Raw genomic sequence first — 13771 nt, 5'->3', positions numbered from 1 at the left:
TTACACTTCAAATATTAAAATCTAGTTTAGCCATAATGTGAGTTTCCAGGGAAACGGATTAAAATGCTGAATCAAGAAATTCCATGTTTCACATAGTTCATTTGAAGACAGACTGCAATTAGGACAATATAAGTTGTTTAAGTTGTAAATCAAGAGTGTTGTTAGGATAGGAATTCAGATGAAATTATCATATGGACCAATATCTTGATAGAATCTTTTGAATTTGCCTGATAAGAAATGCAAAATCCTCAAATGATTATAGTTTTAACAGCTTCTGTTATCTTTCTGTGGCATGGTTATTGACGAGAGCTAAATTCTTGCAGGCAGCCCAACTCATTACACAGGATTTATCAGGTGGTGTGTGATGATACAATCTATGACAAGGGAGTGGGTTACTTGCCTGTGATAAAGACCAGCTGATCAATGTCCTTTCATTCTTTCATTTACTGGTCTTTCTTTTGCTCTAAATGCATTCACTGACACTGTTGGTTCTACAGACACTACATTTTTTTTAATACATCATATCCACCTTATCTTTCATCCTCCCTAATAAATCAATTGCCTCACATCCTAGAATACTCAAACCCTCACAGTTTATTCACTCAAAGTTCCAAGGGTACTTATTTGTCCTGTGTGCTTGTTTTATAAATGCTTGAAAATTGTTCATGCAACATAATATTCAGGTAACATCATGGTAAGACCAAGGCCATAGAGCATCTGTGTCAGAGCAAAGCAGCCATGGAGCAAGCCCAAAGTGCACTGCACTGCCTCTGACAGCAGCAAGGACTGGAGCCAGCAATGCACACACACACAAACCTCACCCACAGACACTCACATACTGAACACTTAATAAATTTCACTGCTCTGCAGGAAAGGTACTTTGCAAGCAGCTTTAGAAATTCAGGCTTTTCATTTGTGAAACAAATTCAGAGGAGTCACTGGCAATATAGCTTCTCCTACATCATTCTTCCAGCGTGGCTCAGGCCTTTTCCAAAGGAATCACTCCAAGACATCATATGGTGATTACATCTATGTGCCCCTTATTCCCACAGCTGAGTTTCCCATTGTAGATGCTGGATGACAGCAGGTGTGATGGGAGCACCAGACCAAAACCCTAATACACATTCTCTTTAGGGTAGCCATCAAATAGCCATCAAATTATTTATATTTGAGACCTTTTAAAAATTAGATATGCCATGCTCAGTTTAAAACAAAACAAAATAATTCAAATTAGACAACTAGATCCACCTTAGTGGTGCCATTTGTAATAAGAAAGCACCACAAACAAAACTAAAAAAGCAATGGATTCTGGCAGTTGTATCAGAAAAAACAGGTAATGCATACAGAAATTTAACATTAGGTATCTATCATCCAATACATTGGCCTAGATGTATAATTTATTGGCCCATGTATTTTTAAACACAGCACTCAAAATCATTTCAGGGAATATTAAAAAAATGGAGATTGGGTTTTTTTGACTCAATATATCTTTGATGAAGCAGGAGTGGCTGAAGGGTTTCCCAGAGGGGAGGCTAGGTAATTTCCTCCCTGCTCCCTGTGTTTCAAGGCAAATTCCCACCTTTTCTGCTTCCCAGCCATCTACTGGAGAAATGGCATCACTGCCACACCAGAGAATTCTGTGCTGACAGTGGCTGCTGACTCTAAACCCTATAATTCAGTGTTCTGAGTACACATGAGGGAACTGGGATTTTGTTACTACACACACACAAAGTTAAAATAAAGCTGTGTTTAGTGAAAGTGGCATGTCATGAAGTCTGCACCTCAGAATTTAATAGGCCTTTTGTTTTAGTGGGTTTGCTCCCAGTTAATCATTTGATATTCCCAAATCAAAATGATGATTCTTGAATTGTTGAATTGTCCATATTGAGTTGTCTCATTAGACTTATAAGAAATTATGTCTACATTTTTTCATTCTCATAATTTTTTTATTTTCTTTTAATAAAATTGCATTGTCCATGCTGGAATAGGATCCATGTCTTAGCCAATTTGGTCATGGGCTGCCACAAAGGAGGTAAGTGATCTGAACACATCATTTCCATCTCTCTCACTACTGCACTACCTTGAGGATCATCTGTAGCCAAGCAGTTACAATGGGGGCTACCAAAAAAGATTTTCAGATGTCTGGGAATAACTACCAGGTGGTGGTAAGTACTTCCTCCTGCCTGGACTATCAGACTGAAATAGTTACATATGACTTCACTCTGTCTGAGAGAGAAGTTAAACCAGAAGGCATTTTACATTAGCATTAGCTACAAGCAGCCCACATCACACTAACAGGATTCTCACAACACCCCAGCTCCCTTGGCACAGAAACCCTTCAGTGACAATTCTGTTGTTGAGCAACAGAGGGGCCAAGTGGGAGGCTCAGGGGCTCGGGGGAGCCCCCCTCAGCACTTCCAGCATCTCTCCCTGCTGCTGTGGAGCACAGGAAGACAAGGCTGTTGTGCTCCCAGCTGCTCAAGTTCATTAGCTGACGTCCCTTCGTGGGAATTGAATAATACAGGCAGGCTTGTGCTGGTGGTCTGCTCCTCTTGGGAGGCAGGATTCCAGAAGCAAGGAAGAAAAGCTTCTCTGACATAACACCTTTCATCCCAATCTCTTTAAGCACTTCTACAAGCATTAATTAATTAAATATCCCAGTGCCCCTGTGAGATAAGTGTCATCTCAATTTTCTAGATGGGTAAACTTGGTTATGTAGATTATAAGTGGCTTCCCCAAGTTATCCAGCAAGCCAGAAGAGGTTTGAAAATAGAACCCAGGAGACATAACACCCCCTCCTGTAACACTTCACAGCACTTTCCTTTATTCTTATTTTTTACAGAGATGCCACTACAAATTGTGTTATACAGCTTTTCTTCCTGGTCAATGTTTGGCTGTTATTTTGATGCCATTTCAATTTTGTAAATGGTGACCTCACCCTTCAATGCTACCCTTTACATTTTTTTAATCTATTTTTGCTAATGTCTGCTTTTTTTTCTGAAAGGAAACATCTAAAACACTTTATCCATGCTCACTGCACAGCCTTGCTGACTGACCACGCTCTGTTATATCTGTTAATATCTGGCTCCACACTGTGCTGTGCAGAGGAGAATTTTGTGCCTGCCAAGGTTCTGGCTCTTTGGCACTGAAATTTCCCTCCTGGATGTGAACAATAGTGATTTTTCTTCATTCCTCTACATTAATTTTTAATCACAGCTCTTTACTTTACCACTGCTGATTGAACTCCCTATCACATCTAATAGCCTTTTTTGCAATATTCATTAATTTAGAACCTGTATGCTGATGCCATACCTAATTTTTCAAGGACTGCTTGCTTAAGGCCAGCAGCAAAGAAATAGCTATTATACAGATGTAAAACTACAATGTGATGCCACAAGTTTGATCACCAGGGCAGAGGTAAAAGGCTATTCTGTCAAAAAGGGCACAATTATGCAGGGATCATGTGTAATACCTAGAACAATTCAGTCACTGTTGAAATGAACAGCAGAAGAACTACAAAATTCAGAGAAGTAAAAAAAAGTCGATACATTATTTTATCACAAACAGAATATATTTTTAGAGCCTGAAACCAAAAGGCAAAAGAGTAACAGTGCTATAGAGGAATATTATGGCAAGTATGCATTAAAGGGCCTGGATTTAATATCCCCAGCACTGCAATAGTCAATAACTAAAAGGTCAAAAGTAGAGACGCACTGAATGCAAACTCCATATTTTAGCAAAATGAAATATGGCTGGGGATTTTATGAGCTTTATTTAGAATGGAAGAGGGAAAAAGACTGCTTAGCTGCTCTGCAAATTCTCTTGCAGGGAAGAGTCAACATCCCAAAGCATTTTACTTTACAGTGCATTTTTTCTGGTTTTAAATTAACAGAAAGAACTGCATTGGTTTTCTACAGAGCCATTTGCTCACAGATCAAACTTGCATTGTTTTCTTTTGCTGAAATGAACAGGTCAGACTCCTACATCTCTACTCACCTTTGGGTTGGCAGTTTTGCCCACTGTACCCAGGACAGCACTTCCACTCCAGTGAAGTCACTATTTTATGTTTGATTCTGTAAGCCTGGTGTGTTGTTGTCTGGGACCTGTGAGATGAGAGCAATTTAAATCTATTTTAGGTAACCCAAGAGGAGCTGTAAGATACCTCCATAACTTCATCACATTATCTCACTTGTCATATCTATCCTTTCATTACTGCTTGAAATTCAAAGTGAATTCTACCAGGGTCTGGGGTTTCATTAGCAATCACAGCTTTAATACTGCAACCTCTGGATTATCTGCATGAATTTTAAAGTAACCTGGTGTCTATTTAGATTTCTTCCTAGAATATCTTACTCAGGATTCAAATACTGCAATCTCTTACAGAAGACATCACAATTCATAACTACTAAACTGAAAAAAGTGAGCCAAAAGCACAATTGTCACATATCACATTTCTTTGAAATTGGTGAAAAAATACATTCACAATAAATTTACACCACATCAGCACACATTAATGCACACTGGAAACCTTCCCTTCTGATTATTTTAAGCAAGATTGTACAAACATTAATCCAATAAAGTGTGAAAAAGGCCACTCTGGACTTCAAGGGAAGGAAGGCCTGGCTATGTAATTGTGAGGTCTCAGTTAATACTTTTACAGTATGCAACTGCAGAGGCAGCAGCAATTTTATTTCTGAGTTCCAACAGATTCTGCATGTCCTGGCTACCCCACCACTTCTCCTCAGTTTCTTAGCTTCACAGAGAAGTCAGTTTAGAATGAAGATGCTGCAGTAGGGCATACAGAATAAACCACAGCAACTCTCCTTGGCCTTTTAAGATGTTAAATGCAAAGTTCAATAAAAATAATATCACACATTATCACAAGTTACTAAGCACTAACATAAACACCCAAAATCTCAGAAAATGTGATGATAAAACAGTTACTGAATTGTTTTGTACATGCAATCCCTGTAAAAATCATTCCAAAAAAGAGACAAATTTAAAGGTTGATGAAAAAATAACCTCCCAGTGCATTAAAAAATGTCACCGTGTTTTACACTACAGTTAATGCTGGCATCCCTTTACAAGGGATGCAATACTATTTATATTAAAATACTCATAGCAGCTGGCAGGAGCTTTGTATGTGTCCCTAGCCAGATTTGGCTCTAAGAAATGGCTTTTTCAGCAGCAAGAATTCAATAAGATTAAGGTGATCTGAATTCAAGAGAGTTACTGTTATTTTGCTGTAAGGATGGTCTTATAATGAAAACACCTTATACTGCATTAGCATAATCCATTCCTAAAACCACTCATAAAAATGAAGTGCCCATGAAAGGAGTTAATCAGGAATAGTGATTTAAAAAATAATCCATGTAAAAAAAATTCCACATAAAGGAGTCTCAGAAATTTATGTAGTAGAACCTTATTTATAGAAGCAGCACAAGGACCTAAAGTGATTGAATTAGGAAAAAACTAAAACAAAATAACAAAACTGGCAACATTTCAACCACAGGGTCCTCTCCAAAGTTTTGCCATGAAGTTGACTGCATTTCAGAGTCACCACATGCACTATTCCCTGTTTTAACTCAAATCTATAAGAGTGTTCTGCCATACCATCTAGAGGACAATTCTTAGAACAGTCAAACTGACTTTTAAGAGGCTTTTAAAATTTGTCAAAGGAAAAATACACTTACAATCTTCATTTTGTTGGTGCTGTTTCTGTTTTTCATTTTCCAAATTCATGCATTAAAATCCAATTTCACAACTGAAATCTGACATTTGGAGAGTACAATGAGGCACCCAAACCACAAAGGACAATCTGAATGTTTAACTGATGTTTTATTTACAAGTTCCATCCAGGCCAATTACTTCTCTATGTTCACTGCCTGACCAAAGCTGTGCCAGAAATAAGCACTCAGCAGAGAGATAATAACAAAAATATTTATGCCTCTCAGGGGAAGCCTTTTGCTTCAACAGAGCACAAGCTTAGAAAACTGTACAGAAAGGATTTTCTTCCCCACATGTGCTTTAAAGCTTTGTACTTGTGCACCTCTCTTTGACTCAAAGACTTTGAACTTACTGGAGGGTGCCAGTGAAGGCATGTTCTCTCTTGCTTACCTTTTAATTTTTAAGGTTATATTCACATTTATGGTGTATTTTGTTGTAATTAAAGTATTTGCAAGTACTCTTTTTTTCCCAGTTCTCCATACCTCTGAGCACAGGATCCAATTTGCCAAGTGCAGGGCTTTGCTCTGCCTGATGAGAAGGTTTCCAGGTTGTCCACCACAACTGTAGGTATGAGTCTGGTGTGGACATAAGCACACCAGTTTCTGTAAAACAGAGAAGGTAAAATGATTAAAAGTAAAATATGGTTTTCCACCATATGATGGTATATGATACTTAATTGTGAAAGTTAAACCCATAATTTACAAATAGGAGTAAGCTAGAAAAATTAAGTTTGTTTCACTCAAACTGCCAATGTTGTCTTGGGCAATTACTTAGCCTTTGTGCTTCAGCAAAGAAAACAGATAATCATTTCTCCATCTCTACCTACATTCATATTGCAAATCTAAATTTTAATTTGCAAACATCTGTGGAGCTCCAAGAACAAAGAAGCTTTTCTAGACTGCAGTAATGACAGGTCTTAAAATATACCTGCATTTCAGACTACAGAAACTCTTCATCCAGAATTCAAAGGATTGTTTAGTGAGGTTTTTAATCATCCACAGCTTTCACTTTAGGACAGCCATTCCAGTGTTTCTCCCTTTCCCCAGCAATATTAAGTAAGTACAGGAGTAATAATAATAATAGGAAGAAGAAGAAGAAAGAAGAAGAAGAAGAAAGAAGAAGAAAGAAGAAGAAAGAAGAAGAAGGAGGAGGAGGAGGAGGAGGAGGAGGAGGAAGTAAAGGTAGACTTTGTTTCCACTGCACTGTGAGGTCAAAGCAACACACAGCAAACATGCCACAGCTCCACACTTCCCTGTGCCTCTGGATACCCATCCAGAGAAGGCAGTCACATCCAAAATTATCAAACTCTAGATCACTGCAGCACAGGGGGCCAGAGCTGGTACATGCAGCTGGTTTTTTTGTGCTGTTTGTTTGTTTTGTTTTGGTTTGGTTTTTTTTAAAAAGGTTTCTAAGGAGGTTGCAAGCAAATGCAAACTGTTAAATCAGATTTTTGAAACTTGGCTATAGTAGAAGCTACAGTAGAGAATAGAATTAAGTCAAAATTATAATGTGAATAATGGCTGAGGACAGATATGCAGAGGGAAATTATACCACAGAGATATATTGATATTCCTTGAATCAGAAGCAGGTAGCTAAATGTGTGGTTTTCAGAGGCTTTTGGCAAGGTCACTCACCAAAAGATGCTGGGGGGGAAGCAATCTATTACATAGTAAGAAGATAGATCCTGTTATAAATAAATAAGGCATTAAATCAGAGAGATGAAAGAGTAGTTTGCTTTTTCAAGAAGCAATTTATCAACACAATCCCACATTAATCTGTAATAGGCACTGTATTCATTAGCTAGGGGGAAGTAAGTAAATAGGGGGATGGCAGGGTTATTCAGAATTTTACAAAATCATTTGGTGCAGTAAAAAACACTGAACTTGAAGAATTGCAGAAGTCTCATGATACTGAATTTCTAACTAAGTAGGTGTCAGAAAAGGGTCTTGTAATACAGAATCAGTCACAAAGACAGGCTTATAGAGATGGTATCACTATATATAGAAGCTTTCATCAGGGGAAAAAATAATCCTGTAATCCTGGAGACATTTTTAATGGCTCTCTGAATAGGCCAATTTATTGGTTTGCCTTAACTAAGCTGGGTAGTCAAATACTTGAAATTATTAGGGAAGGACTAAAGAACAAGCAGGAGTCACCACTGTTTCAGTACATCAACTCTTTGTTGCTGTATATGAGTTCATAACCAGTTTGAACAGAGAATTCAAGTTTGGTCCTACACCCTAAAGAGAGGTGGAAAAAAAGACAAATAGAAGAGCAGGAGGGATATGAAGTCATGGCATTCATTATTCAGTTAGTCATGTTAAGATAAATGGCCATCAAAACAAAACAGGTTTAAAACTCAAGAAGACAAAAATGAAAGGTCAGGCAGCATTTCCACAGCCATAGACTGTGCTGAATTTGGAAACCAAAATGGGTTTTAAAAAGCAGTAAAAATATTTCATGAAAAAACCCATGCCATTAGGGTATTATGAGTTTGGTATTGTAACAATCATTAAGTTGTAACTATAACCTTTGTCTCAGGAAGTCTCCCAGCTGCAGACTGGAAGGCATCATGAAGGAAGTATTATTGCATTTCTGCTGGTGGAACAAATGTCTATTTTGCCTAGTGCTGACTTTTTCTTTGATCTTTAACTTAGTACAGCCTTTCTCAGGTTCATGTTGTTCCCTTGTCCATGCTGAAACATATTTAATTGTTGACTTGGCAAATTAGTGACTAGGCATTGTTTAAGTCGTAGGACTGGTGGAGCTGCAAGGACTTCCAAACAAATTTGCATATGAGAACTTAAAGTTCATCTTTCTGTGTTGTGTTTTGCTGCTAACATTTTCTTCCAGCTGTAGTAGATCTGTTCATGTTTCATGATCCAGTCAGGGAATATATATATTTACTCCAGAAATCATATCTTGCTATGGGCTCCTTACTATGGAAATCAAAATACAATTAAGACCAGATTAGTTCCACTTACTTAAGTAGCATTAGTACAGATTTACAGTGCTTCAAACATGAACAACAGCACAAAACACAAAATAGTATCAGCATCTATCCTTAAATGATTGCTTTTGTTTGCTGAGATGCTACCAGTGTATGTGCATTACGCTCAGTAGCGTTGTACTTGGAAAATTATTCCTGAGAAAAAAGCAGGATTAAAAAAAAGCAGGATAAGCCAGAAAGATGCTAAAACTAACACATTTAACCTCACAATACATCTACTGCCAATATTGCAGCAATCCCTTTCACAACATTTGAGGAATAATGTGCCTTGTACAAAATGGGCTTTTCTTGAGTGCCTTTGATCTTATTTTGCTCACTCACTCTCCACTTGCTTGAGAGTTTTCATTAGGATAGTATTTCTTCTTAATGAGGTATAAAGAGGCTGCACTTTTTGGGTGTTTCCTTTATGTTCTCACTCCTTTAGTTACTGCCTTTTATCTGTGTGTATTAACTAAAGACTCCATCAAAATCTGCTAAAAGTTTTTTTGCTAAAAGCATAAATGCAGTTATGAAGCACTACCATAAAAATTGGGTACTCTGCTCACTTTCTCTGGGCAAGTCAGGAGCAACTATACACAAGTTTGAGACACATAAAATTGGCCAAAACAAGAGGAAATTTAAGTCTTTCAAGTTTTGCAGAGGAATAATGAAGTTACCCACTTAGGGTAGGACTCACTTAGGACCATCAAAGCTTTTTATCCTGCTCAGTACAGGCATGAATTTTTTTCCCTTTCACAGCTCTGGTGAGGGTTCTGCAAATTCAAAACCCAAGACTAAAAACTGTATTTTTTTCCTCTTAAGTGCAGCACAGAGATTAAAAAAAAAAAAAAATCTCTCAGCATATGAATGGCAGACTAAATATTTCTTAACAGATGCAGGAAGTGATTCTGGGCCAGAGTGGCACTGATCTATTCAGGAGGAGCTCTGACTAAGCATGGGGATTTGCTTATGATTTAAACTAAGTATAGAGAATGTAAACATCTAAATTCCTAAATAATTCTCAGCAATTAACTGGTGGCATACAAAGTCTGCTCAGAAAACCTCTGAAGCAATAATGCCATCTCTAGCTGTTATGCAGTACCACATGTGCTTTCCTGTTCCACATTAGATCCCTAGGAAGTGAGGAGCTAATGCCTTGGGCAGCTGGCTGCTAAGCATCCCAACCTTGCAATAAAAACTAAAAAGGCAATGTAGGGGTTAGAATTTAAAATCTGCTCTACAGTGAGGCAGGGCTGAGGTTAGGGACTTGGACCTGTGGCTCCGTAGCCTGCACTTTACCTTGCATGCAGATCTGACAGCTCACCAGAGAAAGGGATCAAGCAGAATTATGACAATATTGTCATTGACAACCTGCTCTGCAATGCACATGTTTGGGATATACATTCTAGCAACTGAGAACCATTTTACATCTGAGCATATGGGGCCAATAAAAAGATAAAATAATGAAAACAGGCATTGAAAAAATTGCAAAAGCATCAAAGCACTGGAATATAGATTTCAGTTAAAAAAAACCAAATAATCTTGCCTCCTCTCCCCTCCAAATTTTTAAAAAATCCACACTGCTGTCATTATTACTATTACTATTACTATTACTATTACTATTACTATTACTATTTTTTCATTTATTATCAGTGTCTAGCTTTGAGGAACAGCTATTGGAACTTGCCCATTTGGAGATGTCTACCAAAGGGAAAAAGTTACAGTACATCCCAAATGTTAAGGGCTCTTCTTATTTTTTAAAGCCAGCCTGAACTCAGCCTCTGGTCTCTACCAAAAATGTAACTAACTTGAGTAGATTGTTTCACTTTAGAATATTTAACTCGTTCTTTATGTACGTGAGTGAAATGTCTGAAGCTGTGGTTCTCACATGGCCCAGCAATCTTTGATCAGGCTAAATTGGAGGAAATATTCACAGCAAAAGAGCCCCTGGTGTGACTCATAATTAGGTTTATGCTACCAATGAAATAAGCTCATTAAGAGACGTTAAGAATGTAAATATAATTTTGAAATCAAATTGTCTGAAAAAATGTAGATTTGGAAATAGAAGATGAAGCGTGGCAGAAGAGCTATGACAGGCTGTGTTAATGCAAAGGCAGAACAGAAGACAACTGATTTGCATAACAGGACTTTAAACCTGAAAATCCTCTTTACCCTCCCTGGAATAATTTATTCCAGATCATCAACACAGGCTTCTAACATGCAGATTTTGTTGAGAGCTGGAGGAACCTGATTGAGCCTGATTTCAATCAGGAAAGCTTCATTTAAAAACAAAACAAAATGCTCCCACAACACACAGCAGAAATCCAGCCTGGAAAGAGTGGTGCAAGCCCCCAGTTGGCACAGAGCCCAAGTGACAGATTCCATCCTCCTCTCGCGTGTCGTGGCCAGGAGCATGCACTGGTGGAAATGTGTGCGACAGCCCTTTGAAGCAGCCTCCTTGATGTGGTGTTTGCTGCGGTATTTCCAGCTGAAATCGAGCTATTTCCAGCTGAAATCGAGCTATTTCCAGCTGAAATCGAGCTATTTCCAGCCCAGCCCTGTGCTCAGCGTGGTGTGGCTGTACCCAAATGTGACATCCCACCCCCAGGGGCGAGCTGGCACCTGCACGGAGGGGCAGGGCACGGTGGAAGGGCAGCATCTGCTTCTGCTGGAGCCTGTGGGCATGTTCTGCTGGGCAGCTTCGGCAGGGCCATTCCCAATCCCAAATCCTGAGCGGCTCCTGCGTTACTCAATTTCCAAATCCCGGGCGGCTGGACCCAGCAGTGGCACCAGGCGCTGCCTTTAAGCCTGTCCTTAGCTTTTGGGATCCCTGCCCGCAGGTTCGGGGGACACTCCCGAGCCTTTAAACTCGCCTTTGCGCTGCTGAGCGCCCTCCTAAGCGGCGATGAGCCGGGCTCAGCTGAGCGCGGCAGTGCCGGGCGCGGCGGGCAGGTGGCGGCCGCAGCCCGCGGAGGGACCGGGCTGCGACACCCGGGGATGCTCCAAACCCAAGCACGATTTGTGACAGCTTTTCTGGGGTCCCTACAGTCCCCTTTCCGCGGAACATTTCCGCTGTAAAACCGTCCCTAGGCTTATTACCGAGAAAAAAGCAAACCTCACATGAGCTGCCTGTATTTGATTGACTCTTGCTTGTAAGCGCAGATCCTTGTGAGTGGTCCTAAAGCCACCCCACAGGAGCAGCAGTGCCAGTCGGACCACAAAGGGTACAGAATCAGCTATGCCCCCTTCAAATCGTACCTGAAAATGAATGATTTTTGTCTGTGAGTAAATTAGATTGCCCGGCTTTTAATAGAAATGCTATTGAATCAGCCCAGCTGAACATCACTGAATCATGAAAATGAGATTACTGTGCTGCTGATGGAATACAAAAGGACCCAGAGCTGGAGCTGTTGTCAAAGTCCACGCCCAGCTTGGTGGTTGTGCCTCACTCATGTTGCATGCAGCTTATTTGTATTTCACAGCATAGTTAATGAAATATTCATCTTGATTCTACAACAGTTTTAATTTTGCATTATCCTTTACATCTGAGCAAAGGGGATGAAGAAAGATGCTACGACCATTTAGAGCCAGGGGATGCTGGCTTTTCAATTTGCTTTAAGCAATCTGCAAGTTTGGATGAGAAGAAACAAATGTTGATGGACACAGTGCAAACACTCAGGTTATAAGGATAGCAAGCACCATCACAAGGTCCTTTCTTGCTATTGCATGGGAGACTTGTTTTAGCAACTTCCTTTGAATTCCACTAGGTGACCACAGAGACCTCTCACTGTAATATGGAAACTTCAACATCTTTAAATGAACATCGGTTTTCTTTCAAAAATATAAGCTCTATTTCAAAGAGAAATTATAAGCTTGAACAAAATGAGTTAATTTAGGTTCTATGCCCAGCTTATTCTGCTCTGAAATGTATGAATCTCAGCTACAATAAAAATTCAGTACTCACCAGGGACTGAACATAAACAAATCAAATTGGAAAATATGTTTTACAAGCTGTCTGGAATGGAAGAAACTAAAAAGTGCATGTGACATAAAATAAAAAGTAGTCTGTGATGGTAAAATATATTATAGGATATGTTTTTAATCCCTGAGAAACAGATGACTTGTTGACAGTGACTGGAGCATTAGGCGTCAAAGATTTGTTTAATGTTTTTTTTCAGAACTCAGTGTCCTGACATTTTGTCCTGTCTATTACAAAACACAAATTCTGCTCTCATCATTCATTTCCCTTTCTTTTTTTTTTTTTTTTTTTTTTTTTTTGTAATACGGTGCTGAAGCCTTGGACTGCCAACAGCCACTTTGTTTCATGTGAATTTTTATTTACTGTTTGTCCTCCCTCATACTGCAAAAATTAATTCACTATTTCCACTTATCTAGCAACTCACCAATCTATTTTAGCATTTAAAATGTTCTCTTGTTGCAAATCAAATCACCTCTTTGATACAAGATTTTCCACTCAATTTCAGAGGCTTTTAACACAATCAAACTTTTCCAGACAGAATTTAGACTTTGGAGAATATATTAATCTCAAATCTTTGAGAATTATCCAGTAAAACATATCTGAAAATGCAGAAAAAACCTGCTCTTTAAAAAGGTGTGACTTCTGCCCTTTTACTTCTGGAATATAAATTTATTTTCCCTCTTTTATGTGGCTCAGAGTACAAAATTCATTAAGGTAGTTCTGGTCCAGTTTACTGTCAGTGCTTTTCAGGTAACCTTCAGTAGTATTGGTTTTCACTGCTTTTTTAGTGCTTTTGTGATCTACAGAGAAGGAGACTGCAGTATGTCAGTGATGGCAGTGATTTCCACTTTGGGAAATACTGACAACAACAACAACAACAACAACCAAACAAACAAAAAAAAAAGCCTTTGTAAGTGACAAAATGAAAATATAAAAAATAAGATCCATTACAGTTTCAGGGGTGAATTTGTCCTTGTTTATAGTGTTGTTTTGGGCAGTTTCTCTTTACTTGTTTCCCTCCATTAAATGATTAACAGCCTTGCCAGTTTCTTTGTATCTGATATGCCACTTAACCA

The 13771-nt window shown here is 38.8% G+C and overlaps 1 protein-coding gene across 1 annotated transcript in view; it reads right to left on the bottom strand.

Moving 5' to 3' along the window:
- Positions 1-13771, bottom strand: part of MMRN1 (multimerin 1) — a 39076-nt gene that overhangs the window by 19529 nt on the left and 5776 nt on the right. The window contains exons 2-3 of the mRNA XM_056490777.1: positions 6210-6329; positions 3997-4103 (exon numbers count right to left, since the gene is read on the bottom strand). Of these exons, the coding sequence (XP_056346752.1) occupies positions 3997-4103; positions 6210-6329 (227 nt within the window). The remainder of the gene's footprint in view (positions 1-3996; positions 4104-6209; positions 6330-13771) is intronic.

Source organism: Oenanthe melanoleuca, chromosome 4 (genome assembly GCF_029582105.1).
Source record: "Oenanthe melanoleuca isolate GR-GAL-2019-014 chromosome 4, OMel1.0, whole genome shotgun sequence".
Taxonomy (NCBI): Eukaryota; Metazoa; Chordata; class Aves; order Passeriformes; family Muscicapidae; genus Oenanthe; species Oenanthe melanoleuca.
Note: the sequence above shows the minus strand (reverse complement) of the source record. Positions and strands in the feature narration are given on the sequence as shown.